We start from the raw sequence: 13,564 nt of genomic DNA, 5'->3' as shown, positions 1-13,564 counted from the left end.
TGTATCATCTGTGAATACCATGATCTCCTATCTCCACTCTCTACGAGCTGCCTGGACGCCTCAAAAGCTCTATGTGAGAGGCGATCTGATGGCATATCTTTGATCCTCTGTATGAAGTAGATCGTCTGGAAGAGGGCCTCTACTAGCATAGGAGGTGCAACAAACTCTGCTTGGACAATGTCATGTGGGATGGAGGGTTTGCTGCGGATCATCCGTGAGAGCATGAGAATCTGAGGCCTCTCTATCTGAGACCATGTGGAGGTGGCGAGCCCAGGTGCCCATACTGCTGTAGCATACATCAAAGCAGGGGTGACTAGTGTGTCAAACAACCACCCCTTCGTGTGGGGCTCCTGGAAGTGTGCTTGGTGACACTGTCTCTCTAGCATGGCCAGAGTTTCATACCCTCGTGTGAGTCTATCCCTAGCTGCCTGCGCCATAATTTATAAATCTTCTTGGCGGAGTGGCAAATGTAATCCCCAAGTACACATATGAGTCTACCACCGCTACCTGTCCTCTTGCTAGTGTGAAGATGGCCTGTCGTCGAACCGGCCCTCAGGTGTGGAAAATCATGACCTTGGTTTTCCCAAGGTTCACTGTAAGTCCCCTAAGTGTGCAAAAGTTATCGAGTGCATGGAGATGATGCTGTAGTCCCATCCGCGACTCAGAGATCAAAATAATACCATTTGCATATAGCATAATGTGGAATGTGGTACCTGAGATGTCTACCTCGTCCCCACCACCGTGACCAATGAAGTCAGCCACCTCATCGATGTATAGCCCAAATAGTGTAGGAGAGAGTGGGTGTCCTTGCTTCACACCTATGGTGCTAACAATAACATTAGATAGCCCCCTGGGGCATCGTGTGCGCCCGAGGACCTGCTCATATAAAGCATAGATGCCCCAAACCATCTCTGATGGGATGCCCAATGGTTGGAGGCGCTGGAAGAGTCTCTCTCGTGGCACCATGTCAAATGCTTTGCGGAAATCCACAAAACAGCAGTATAATCTCCTCTGCCCTAGCCTGATCAATTAGACATCTTAGAGTGAATATATGGTCAATAGTGGAGAAAGCTCGTCGGAATCCCGCCTGTCTTGGTGCTCTCAGTCCCTCCTCCTCTGCATATGAGCTCAACTCTGCCTTGAGCACTGTGCCATAAAGTTTGGCCAATGTATGACCAATCATGATAGTCCTGTAGTTGCTGGGGTCTAGCATGTCTCCCGCTTTGTGGAGAGGCACGATGGTGTGCATAGTCCACTCAGCTGGTAGGCCCTCCACTAGTGTCCTATTAAAGAGGTGAGCAACAAAGGGTGCCAGTGTGTCAGCTGCATAAATAAGATGCTCACTCTGTATACTTGTGTGGTCAGCCGATCTCCCATGCTGTAACCGGCGGATAGCTCTCTCTACCATCGAGGTGGTAAAGAAAGTAGAGGTGGTAGGGCGGGGCTCCTGTGGCTGTGGTATGGCGGTTGCTGAGGGATATGGTAGAGGCTCTTTGCATGTGTGTGCCATGTGTGTGGATCCTCAATCGGGGTACGAGGGCGAGGCTCTCTCATCCTGCGCCATGCAGTGGCTATATCTCTGCTCATCAGTAGGTGGTATATATCCTAGTACTATGCCTCCTCATATGCACGCCTCTTACAGCGTGTGAGGGTCCTTATCTGTCGGCTTCTGTGTGTAATGGTCCCCAGTGCTCTCTAGGCACAGAGGTGTCTATATAGCTCTTTGCACTCATCATCATACCACCGATTCTGGGACATGCTCCCAGATCTATCTGTGTGTGCAATGTGTGTATGATGGGGGAAGCTGTGGGTGGCGGCCGTATGTAGTAGAGATCCATCTGGAGTAGCCTGGCATATACATGATGCTTATATATGTCTGCCACATCATGGGTGAAGTAGAAAGTGGTATGCGATGCCTGTGTGGGCTGTATTGGTGCTGGTGTGGAGCTGGCCAAAAAAACGTCTATGAGACAAAACGTGTGTACATCATCATCATGTCTCAATGGACATCAAATGGATACAAAAGGAAAAAAAAGTACAAAGTACTCTATAATGTGGAGATAAATCTCATAGAGGGCTCTGGCTAAGTACTGTGGGGTGGGTGGGAGGGAGGGGCGGTAAATACAATCTAGCTCCAACCAGTGCCAATGACTAGGTGTAGGATGTCATACATCGGCAAGATATCTCCCAATCTGTGCTAGATCAATCTGGGGTTTGTTCTCTTTGCAATGTCTCCTCAAGAGCTCATTAATTTGTGTCTGGTGGAGACCTGGGGGGCGAGGGCCAGGTGGGCGGGGGCGTCTCTTGGGTCGTAGCTCTCTCGCTCGGGCTGATGTCACTCCTTTGGTAGTAGATGTTGTTATAGTGCGTCTTCGAGTGACTCGGGTTTGGATCGAAGGAGCTGCGGAGGATGTCCCACCACTAAGTGGCTGGAAGAAGGTAGTGATCCATATATGAGATGTAGTATCCCTTTGCTGTGGGAGTTGCTGTAATAGCCGCTCTCTGACGCCGTAACTCCATCAAAAATCCCCCCAAGCATCTTGATCATGAAATTGCATAACTCTGCTGAGTGGACCAAATCCCTCCTTGAAGAGACAGTGGTATCTCCCCTGAATCTCATAGTATACTGGGCAATGGCAAACATAATGCTCCTCTGTCTCCACATCTATGTGGCACAATCTGCAAATACGTGTCTCCCTCGGGGATCCTGTAGCTCTCCCTACCTCTATCTCTAGAGTGTGTGAAGATACCCGAAGGTGCCCAATAGTAGTGCGCATGGCATGAGACACATATACATCCATGTAACCCGGTCTCTGCACAAACCCATCCTCTGTGAGCTGCAAGAAATGATTGAGGTAGTGCTGCCTCTTCACAGGAAGAGGCTGCGGAGGATCAATCCATGTATGATTTGTGTATAGTTGCAATTGGTTCCTCTCCACACGGGAGAGTCTCATGGTCGGATGGTCCTCATCATACTGAAACGGAGGGAGCCTGTTCATACTCATCCCATGTAGTGAAAACCACTGAAAAGCCTCTGCATACCATGACTGTCGCCTTGATGCTGCTACTTGCTTTGATGACTCTAGGGCCTGTCTCCGTAATCTATCTGGGGGCATGTGCCTAACCCGTTGAATAAATGTCATTGTTTGAAAGAGTGCCTCCACTAGCATGGGCGAAGACGCAAACTCTGCCAAAACTATCTCATGTGGCGTCGAGGTTTTACTATGAATCGTCTGTGAGACCATAAGTATCTGTGGGCGCTCTAAACCTCACCACTTGCTCGCTGATAGTCCTGGAGCCCATATGAAGGATGCATACATCAAGGCTGGTGTGACCATGGTATCAAAAAGCCATTCCTTTGTACAGGGTTCTTGAAAATGCGCGTGGTGGCATTGCCTCTCAAGTAAAGCTAAAGCTGCATACCCTCTGGCTACCCTGTCCTGAACTGCCTCTCATGGAGAACCTCCCCGCGAAGGTAGTAAAGGTGAGACCCAAATATACATATGAAGTCACTACATCCACACGTTTGTCTTGGTACATGACATGGGTGGTCTCTCACCCTTGAGTGGTATTGAAAATCATAACCTTGGTTTTACCAATATTGATTGTCAGGCCCCTCTGATTACAAAACTCTCCCAAGGCATCCATGTGCCACTGTAACCCTTGCTATGTATCCGAGACAAGTACTACATCGTTTGCGTAAAGCATCAAAGCTACATATAGATCTGCCAAAGATGATCCACTGGCACCCGCTACATATAGATCTGCCAAAGATCATCCACTGGCACCCCCCCCCCCCTTTGTCCACAAAATCTGCTAGCTCATCAATGTATAATCCAAACAGGGTCGGAGATATGGACATCCTTGCTTAACACCAATAGTGCTAGCAAGCTCCTCTGATAATCCGCCTGAGCATCGCACACGACCCACAACTCTCTCATACAAAGCAATAATCCCCCATATTATCTCTTATGGTACCCCAAGTGTCTGCAATCTCTGCATAAGTTTGTCGTGAGGCACATTGTCAAATGCCTTGCGGAAATCCACAAAGCAGCAATATAATCTACCTCTTTGTGCCTTCGCCTCCTCTATGAGGCTCTTGAGTGTGAAGATATGATCAAGAGTGGAGTGGTTTTGACGGAAACTAGCGTGCCCAGTAGCTTTGAATCCAGAGATCTTTGCCAATTTACTGAGCTCATGCTCAATGACCGACCCATGAAGTTTGGCCAATGTGTGGCCTACCATCATAGTCCTGTAGTTACCCGGATCCATAGGGTCGCCAGCCTTATGGATGGGGGTAGTAGTGTGTAAAGTCCATGCAGGCGGGAACCCCTCTACGATAGCCCTGTTGAAGAGAGGTGCTATAAATGGCGCCACCGTGTCAGCTGCATATGAAAAATGCTCACCTCTAAGGCCTGTGTGGTCCTCCGCGCGTCTGTGTTGGAGTCGGCGTATAACACTCTTCACCATACCTGCTAGAAAGAAAGTAGAGTGGATGGGTCGAGGCTCTGAAGGATAGGGTATAGGCGGTTGATCTGGCACATCATATATGACTGAGCATACGTATGCCAAATCTCGGGGTCAGAGATAGGGGTGCGTGAATGGTGCTCCCGTAGCCTCCGCCAAGCCTCAATTGAATCGTTGCTCAAAAATAAGTGGTACATGTCCTAGTGTTTGGTTTCCTCGAACATGCGTTTCTTACGGCGAGTTAAAGATTGGTTAAGTCTCTGTGCCTTGTGGCCCGAGATTTCACCTCTCTCTACCTCCCATTTGAGACGTGAGGTAGAGAGAGATCGATCTACGAAAGACCGAAAGGGTCTATGAGACCAAAAGGTGATGTAATATTGCCATGGAAAGAAAAGAACTGGAAGACTCCATGTTCACATACCGTGTGTAGTGTTCTCTTGTCCTACATGCTCTCTTGCAGATTGTTGCTACCATGTGTTGGTGGAACAATAGAGAGCAGATGGTAGGAAATATGGGCACTTGAGAGGGTAGTGTGAGTTGCAAGTCTACACCGACAACACATTGTTTGCAATACTGTATTGATATGCATTGGTATGGAAATCTGGTCAGAAATGCCCATGACACTATGTACTTGATTCTCCCAAGATCAATATACTTTATTTGAGGTAGGGGCCGGCCGTTCCGGCTCATTGTGCATCTCTTGTCAATTCAGCAAATTACTTCTCGTATTGAGCATGTTGTCCGTTAAATCTGGGTGTATTTAAGTGTATTGATTAGCATTGTGTTCAACAAAGTTACACCTCACACGCTGTATCGATTGACCCCTTTCATTAGTAACCCCGGAGTGTGTGGGACCAAGGAGATATATGTTTGAGTGGTGGTCTCTGAGGTATGGGGGCGTATGTCAAATAAGTGATGATAGTTTGAGATCAGTTGTGCTGAGTCTTCTCTCTGAGAGTGCTGCCTCAATACTGTAGTAAGGCATGTGAATCCACTGTAGTGGAAAGTTAGTGCCTCAAGCAGAGTGCATGCACATATGAAAATAAATATTATGAAGAAATTATAGTGTGTGCGTGAGCGTATGTCAAATAAGTGATGATAGTTTGAGATCAGTTGTGCCGAGTCTTCTCTCTGAGAGTGTTGCCTCAATACTATAGTAAGGCATGTGAGTCCACTGTAGTGGAAAGTTAGTGCCTCAAGCAGAGTGCATGCACATATGAAACTAATTTTGAAGAAATTACAGTGTGCGCATGACAGCAAGTGATACCAAGGAGTGGGGCGCAAGCAGCCAGTGCAAGTACCTTGTGGTGCATGTAGAAAAGCTGAGTCTATGTTTATTGAGCATGACCTTCTCCTAGACTTCGTGTGCCTTTGCATTAGAATCCTAGGCTGGTGGTGTGTGGTTGTCAGAAATATACAGAGACCCGGAACAAAAGAAAGAAACATCAAGTATTCAAAGAGAGTACACAACAGGAAGCCACAAGAAATATGAATAAACAGCACACTGAGCCGACATAGTTGGCCCCCCCTTAGGAACTTCTTTATTCAGATAGAAGCTTTTTACAAGAACCCAAGATGCGGGTGCGGCTCGCACTGGATTTTTCCATAAAAACGTCAGCAAAACCGCTCCAAAATGCTGTCCAACACTGCCCCCAAAATAGTCGACGAACAAGCCTCAATCTCGGCCTGCTGTACAGCCAGATCCGAGAAGAAAAAGGCACTGACTGATACCACACGTGTGGGGGTTCTCTACAGTTGTACGACTGCTTTACAGCTGAGAGAGAGAATAAGGAAAACAGCTGGCTGTAGTCGGGACTTGACTGTACGGCCAGATCTGAAAAAAAGCTCCAGAAGGCAGCTGCAGTACGGCCAGTGTATGCGGGAGAGGATAGCTGAGCTTGACAGATGCTTTGTACGACCGGAGAAAGAGTTGTAGACTGCTGCTGGCTAGGGAAAGAAGGGACGCCTGCTGATGATGACCATAGCTCTACGCCTTCCCTGCTTTAATACAGGCGACCAGCTCTATTTTTGGCCTGGTGCTTGCCCAAAATAATAATAAGTCCAGCCCGGTTTTAATGATGTGTGAACACACCGACTTATAGACCTTATAAGTCACTTTAAATGATAAAATCCCATGCTGCCTTTGCTCAGAAGCCATATTTCAGGCCAAACTTTGTCAGTAAGAGCTCCAGCTTTCTTCTATGGAAAAATCCCCGTTCACACCTTGCTCTACTTCGTGTGTTTAACACTGGTGGTGACAGTGGTTGTGCCGATTGTCATTGCATAATAGTGTGTCTGTTTAGCTGCAGTTGGTGTGTTATATCTGTGGTTTAGGCTTTTGCATGTTCTGATTTGTGGCGTCTTTTTGAATAAGAAAACATAAAAGGATAAAAGTCTGATTTGTTTTTGTCGAAAAAATAATGTAACAGAAAGGAGAGGGAAATTCGGAGGAAGGTACTAAATCATCAAAAAGGCATAAAAAACACAGCAAGGAGAGGGACAAATCCAAGAGAAGACATAAGAAGCATCGATTTTCTAAGAGACATGATGGGAATGAGTCCTTGGAGCAGAGAGACAAGCATGGAAAGTTTTCGAGACAGAAGAAATCACTTGGTTCAGATAGCTGCACAGATCATAGTGACAGCAGTGGGAGTAGCAATAGGATGAGTTCAAGATCCCGCAAGCGAGCTCGGTCAAGAAGAGGACGCTATTCAGATCCTTCTTCAGCAAGTGATACAGATAGTGAAGAGTCAAGTGGCAAGCCATCAACTTTGTCTGGTATATACCTTTGCTCTTTTTGGCCTGCCTTTATAAATGGCTTTGTAATAGGCAGGTCTAAGTTCCTTAAAATTAGCTTGCACTAAGAATTTCTCTCTTTCTTTCTCTTTCTAGAGAACAAAGGCAGTTCCCTGTAGAGAAAGTTTTCTTTTATGATACTTAGTTCTGGTGCCTTAACTTGCTTTAATTCATGCATTGAAGATGTGGCTGGTGACGGAACAAATAACGGGGGTGACAAGGATCGTTCTATTGCTGCACGTAAAGCAGCAGGTTTAGAATGGATGGTAAAGGCACCTCCGTCAGTCCTCGGAAGTTCTGAAGCAGAGATAGCCTCTAGTGAAGTTCAAGTGGAAGAGGTAAAAAAACCAATTCAATTAATGGGCTCAAGGCTTTACTCAGATTTTATAACCATTTAATGAGCGGTGATCATGTGGTTTGTGCAGAGTTTTCAAGTAAATCCAAAGGAGCTGAATCCCTACTTGAAACATGGAGGGGATGGCTATCCATCAGAAAGTGTTGGACTCCGAAATCTGGGAGAAAGCAGACATTCTCAAGCTTCAGCAGTTGTAGGTGATGGTGGCCTCAGTTGGAGGTTGAAAGCTTTGAAGAGGGCCAAAGAGCAGGCAGAACGAGAAGGTCGTAAGCTTGACAAGGTATGCCTTTGCATTTGTGATTAATGTTCTCAATTGTCTTAATTCTGGTAATTATCATTTGATGGTTTAAGTTATTTCATCTGTTATCCACTTGGTTGCCCTTGAAGGTTGTAGAAGAGCGTTGGGGTTCGCTGGCTGACATGACTGTCAGTGTCTCAGCAAAAAGGGCAGCACATGCTCATTCTCACTTACATGCAATAAGAGACAGAAAGCACAACTATACCGTCGCCGGTAATGCAAAGCTGGAAGAAGAGGGTGAAGGGTGTTCTGGAGGAGAAGACAAGGCACAACTAACTGCTGCTAAGGATGATAAAGATTTCAAGAGGATAACCACAAGTAACCGAGACTATCTGAAAGATGTGAGCATTCGGGATGCCAGAATGAAAGCGCCACGTGTGACAGAGTCCTTGTCGTGGACAAGGAGAAAAAGTGAGCCAGGCTATTTGATGCGTGCAGAAGATGCTGAGATTTTCCAAGCAGCTGCTTCTGCCTTGAATAAATTCGAAAATGATGGGAGCTTTTTACAATCATTTAGTGGGAAACAAGCAGATCAAGATGCCAACACTAAGAAGGGGAACAAGCCTGAGCTACTTAGCACTGATGAGTATGGTGACCAGCGGGCAGAAAGATCAGATACTTCAAATGCTGGTAAATCTACAAATGTACTAAGCATTTCAACCGAAGGCATGAGTGCAAATCAGCTGGCTGCAAAAGCTCTGCAATTGCGGTTGCGTGGTAACAACAAGGAAGCAGATGAGGTTCTGGTAAGCTCTCGATAACTCAGTTGCTTTCCCCCCTCCAGAAAAATCCTTTGATTAGTCGAAATAAAACAGCCACTCACAAGTAAACTTCCTGCAATGAAGTCAAAAGTGTAATGCAGAGGAGGAGAAAGGGGGAGCCTCTCTGGGGGCTGAAAATGGTGGATACCCCTTCCCCTCCCCCCCGCAGGCAGGAAAAGGCCTCAAGGAGCGGCTGTGGCTGTGTGCACTGCCAAAGCAGAGAAAAGTCTGTAGGTAAATCGACATATGCCTAGGTGGAAGGGCTCTGGCTTCTGCACACGTCCATCTTGGCTCGCAAGGCTTTTGGGGCTGGTTTGGGTGGAGAGTAGTAACAGTCAGTAGGTGCTCCAAGTGGGAGTGGATGCAGGTCTCCAAGCAAGACCTCTCGGCATTTCCCCGATTCCAGCTGACCACAAGGTGGATCGTCCTTGCAAGGCAGGTACGTGTAACTCCTCTGCTCTGTTCCAACACCAATATGGAAGAAGTTGAAGAACACATAGTTCACCGGATGTTCCATAATCCAAGAGGGGCCACCAGGGTCTTCTAGGATAGAGCTGACACCTGGGAGGAGGTGATTATCATCCCCACAGGGTCAAAAATTTACTGAAATGAATGTGACGCCAAGCAAGTTTTGTCGGGTTGGGAGGAGCTGCTGGTGGTTGAGGGGTGTGAAGCCGAGTCGGATGTTGAGTGTTCGGTAGGAGCAAGGGGGGAATCCTTCCCTGCTGCGAGGGAGGGACTCTTCGGTATGTGATCCTCATCATGCTGTTGGGGGGAGGAGGGGAGTTGTCATTGGGGGTCCTGTTGGGGGAACATGGTGGATGATTGGCCCACAAATTCCACTGGAGACTGTGTAGTAATGGCCTACGGTAAATGCAAGCAACAGTTTGCTATGAGACCATTGCCTGTCTTGAAATCGATGCCCCCTACTCTAGGTGCTACCGCCGGCAAGGGTGGCGATGACCGGGAGTTTGCCACTCCTTGCTAGGGGATAATATCATAATTGTTGCTGCTGCTCTTGTTTTGAGGGCGGGGTGGAGGGGGCGCACGGACAATGCAGGGGAGGAAGGTTGTTAATGGGGCAGTGCACGTTGCTAGGCACTGTTCTTCTCCCGGCAGCTGGGGCATGGGCGTTGCGCGCCGATTGCCTTGCTTGCAGAACAACGGCAGGTGCAGGAGCGTGCGATGTGGCACATCTACTTGTAGGCTTGGGTAATCCAGAAAACTTGATCCATTGAAAAGAGTGGTCGCCGTCCAACCATGGGTTGCAACTTGTGTAGGTAGGTTGCAATGTGCACTTGAAAGGTAGAGAGGCCGCCGTTTGAGTGCCTGTTGACGCTGCCCGTGGGGAGAAGCTCAAGTTTCTTCTTGGGAAGACCCGGGAAACAGTCCCTGTTGACCAGTCAATGTGCTGGAGTCCAGAGAGAAGCCATGTCTCCCCTTGATGAAGTACACAGGGGCACACGGTACTGCTACAGGGCTTTGCAACATGCTCTTCTCTATGAAAGAGGCTGAGTGGAACTGAATCAGGATGTCCACAATGCACCCCTGCTCGCTGACAAAGGCAGCTTGCAGGAGGACTTGAATTTTACCCTGAGCAGGTCGGTTGCAGACAATTTCACATACCAATATGGTGGTCTCTAGAGGAGGACAAGAACAAGAGGTCCTCTTCCACAGAAGGGCTGTTAGTGACTTCTGTAGTGGCTGCCATGGAGTCATGTGGAAAAGGTGGAACCAGAAGCTGCTACCAAAACTGCCGAATGAAGGGCAATGGCTAGACCGGGAGTAGCCGAAACAGAAGGCCAAAGGGAAAAGTGGAATTGAATGATGGAGGAAAGGGTGAAAAGTGGAGGTGTGGACAGAGAAATGGGGGAAAGTGTGAGAAGGGAATAACAGAGGAGAAAAATGGGACTTGGGGAGGGTTGGGGGAGTTGTCACCAGAGGCAAGGGGGGAAAACCGGAGGTTTGGACGGATAGAAATGGGGGAAAGATGGTGTGAGAACGAAAAAATGAGAGCAGAGGAGCAAAATGGGGCGTAAAAGGGGAGAAGCAGGGCAGGGAAGGGAAGTGGTGGGGAGACGACTAAGAAATGGGAGAAAGGAAAATGGGTGGGAGAGAAGGTTGACTTGAGAAACGAGGCAGAGGGATAGGGAGCACAAACAAAGAAGGGGAGGGTAGGCGAGGAGGAGCACACACTGGAGGGTTTTTTGTGGTGTTTTGGGGGGGGGGGGGGATATTGTAACGCGGGAGTGGGGATCTCGGAGCACTTAGTTGTATGTTCTTTTCATCACTTAGATAGCCACGAGATTTAACCACACTTAAATATGTCCAACATCATTTACATGGCATTCGAATGTGCCAAAATAATACCAAGTCAATTAGCACCTGAAAGAGGTCACCGAGGGTGGTTCTCGTACAAAAGATTTAATCTTGCGAGAGAAATGGCACCACCTGTCTCCATGCGAGGAGGCTTTTTGAACTCAAGAACACCGGCTTCACCTTCCATTACATCTCCATTCCGTATAAGGTAAGGTAAGGGCCAACTCCCTTGGCCTCACCCCCAACTCCTTGGCCATAGAGTCAAAAGTACGGTCCACTATGGATTCAGCTTTGGTGGCTTCAATAAGCTTGTGAACCTGCGGGTTCTCATGAAGAAGCTTCAACTCCTCTTCTCTTGCCTGCAACTGCCTCTTTACATAATCCAATTCAGCCCTCAATGCATTGGGCTCTTCATAAACCTTTTCCTTGCTGTGGGACATCTGTCCCACCAAAACTACATTACGGTCATGAGGGCTTGCCGCATGTTGGCCACGAGATGCATCCAAGTCATGTGTAGCACTAGAGTACCCTCTACAGTTGGGCACCTCTTCACGTCTTGCTTGGCTGTCCATAGTGTATGGTGTGCTATCAACATGGTGTCTAGGCCCATAAGATTGTTTCCCCACTGCAGAGAGGCAAACAACCTAGCTCTAGTACCAATGTAATGCACCCCACAAGGCGTAAGCACGTATGGGGCACGGTATCATGATTTAGCAACACTTAAAGCACTTCAGATTTTTAAGACGGCTCAAGATAGAGACGAAACTGGAAAAGAGAAAGTGCTCAGTAACACCACACTTGGGTCCCCTCCTCTTTTCTCAATACCAAGTATATTATTGGAGTATTTTGTTTGTACAATGTTCCACGGGATTTTAAGCCAGATTTGCCATAAATAAAATATGAAAACAAGAGATGATGTAGACACCTTTCAGCAGTCCTCGTCTTTCATTGGAGATTTGCAAGCATATCCCTGGTGTTCCGGGACACTGGTGTGCCCGTATTAGCGCTTAGCGTGCACTCTCATAACGAGGTGAAGTGCACTCTCACATGAGGTGAAGTACGAAAAAATGAATCACTGGCACCGGAGGACACACCTAGGCACGTATTCCGGCAGCAAGTTTGATGAGATAGGTTGTGTTTGAAGCTCCTGGTCTTTCACGGGCGCCACACAAAGGCACAAATTGGCACTTTGGCTGCCAGCAAAGGGAAGAAATCGACCAGCAGCAGCACCTTCCTAACTGTGTCAAAGGCTTCACACAGGCTACCCATGCAACCACAACAGGTCGGCCTGTTGACGTGACAGCCGTATAGGTCAATTCAGCTGGGCAGTAGGTTAGGCGGAGGGAGCAAATATAAACAGGCGGCCTTCTTATGAGGATCACATGTATGTGCTCCGATTTGCGAATGGATGAGTATAGCACTTGTAGACAGTAAAATTGATGGAGGGAAACCTGTAGCAAAACGACTAGCAGCAGAACCTGTGTATGGAGAGCTAGGAACAAAACCGATGATTTTCCAAAAAAATGGCCGCCTTCTTTTAGAAAACCTTTCGTGAATCCCCATTCAGCCCTGCATGCCTTCGATTAGTTTTTCCACCAACCTCCATCACACGTGGAGGTTTACAATGTATAAGTAAAGTGTCCTCTTCACATGCCTAAGTCATTTGGGTGCCCATTGGGTTGGGCCCCGTGCACATTTAATAAGTGTCCACTCACTTACTAGTAAATGTGAACATGCAAAAGTTACTACATTACAGAGTAATTTTAATAAAATAACAAAGGTTTTGGGAAAACTTACCACCTGTTGGTTGGCCACAAAACACGTCAGAATACAAGGGACTCGCACGGTTCATGGGTAGGCGTCCAGGCCTGTGAATTGGACATACATAGCACGCAAACACATGAATACAGATCACGCGAAAACAATGTCATACATGGGAACATGTGTGCATGTGCACTTGATTTATGGACCAAATCCCCTGATCATTGAACATGTACAACACTGGCATTTCTGGGCACGAAATCGGCACATCGGAAAGTGTGGAATTGGGATCCAACACACTTAGATCCACACACAGGCCACAATTTGGCGTGAGAAACTAGCCACATTAGGACGCAAAAATTTGGGGAAAACCATATAAATGGCCAAATGGCGATTCTTGCAATCTATTCTCTTGAGGGTCATGCAATACATCTTGAAAGGGTTGCATTTGATTGTTTATTTGCTGCCATGTTGTCCTATAATGCATACCCAATCTCCATCTTATTTATGCATGTGGAAATAACAAGACTTTCCATCATAAGATATCACATCCTGTACAGTGTTTATACCTTTATTAGATAGAAAATAAGCTGTTCTAGGAGTTGTAATCACCAATGGAATAGTAAAGACTTTACTCCAATTTGTATTTTCTTGCCTCAGAGAACTACCTATTTGTGGAGGTCTCCTTGACGAGTGTAAGTATTGCGACACTTCTTTCACACACACACACACACACACACACACACACACACACATATTTGTATATATATATATGTATGCACATATATATGCACACCTATATTGTAA

The 13,564-nt window shown here is 47.1% G+C and overlaps 1 protein-coding gene across 3 annotated transcripts in view; it reads left to right on the top strand.

Annotated features, from left to right (window-relative positions):
* The window catches only part of LOC147604914 (CwfJ-like family protein), a 100,050-nt gene that overhangs the window by 24,907 nt on the left and 61,579 nt on the right, over positions 1 to 13,564 (top strand). For all 3 annotated transcript variants that reach the window (XM_086794133.1, XM_086794134.1, XM_086794135.1), the window contains exons 4-7: positions 6,897 to 7,245; positions 7,447 to 7,601; positions 7,689 to 7,898; positions 8,006 to 8,662. In XM_086794133.1, the coding sequence (XP_086650259.1) occupies positions 6,897 to 7,245; positions 7,447 to 7,601; positions 7,689 to 7,898; positions 8,006 to 8,662 (1,371 nt within the window). The remainder of the gene's footprint in view (positions 1 to 6,896; positions 7,246 to 7,446; positions 7,602 to 7,688; positions 7,899 to 8,005; positions 8,663 to 13,564) is intronic.

This window comes from Cibotium barometz, chromosome 60 (assembly GCF_041138505.1).
Source record: "Cibotium barometz isolate CiBa-2024 chromosome 60, ASM4113850v1, whole genome shotgun sequence".
Classification (NCBI taxonomy): domain Eukaryota; kingdom Viridiplantae; phylum Streptophyta; class Polypodiopsida; order Cyatheales; family Cibotiaceae; genus Cibotium; species Cibotium barometz.
This window is presented reverse-complemented; position numbering and strand designations above follow the sequence as displayed.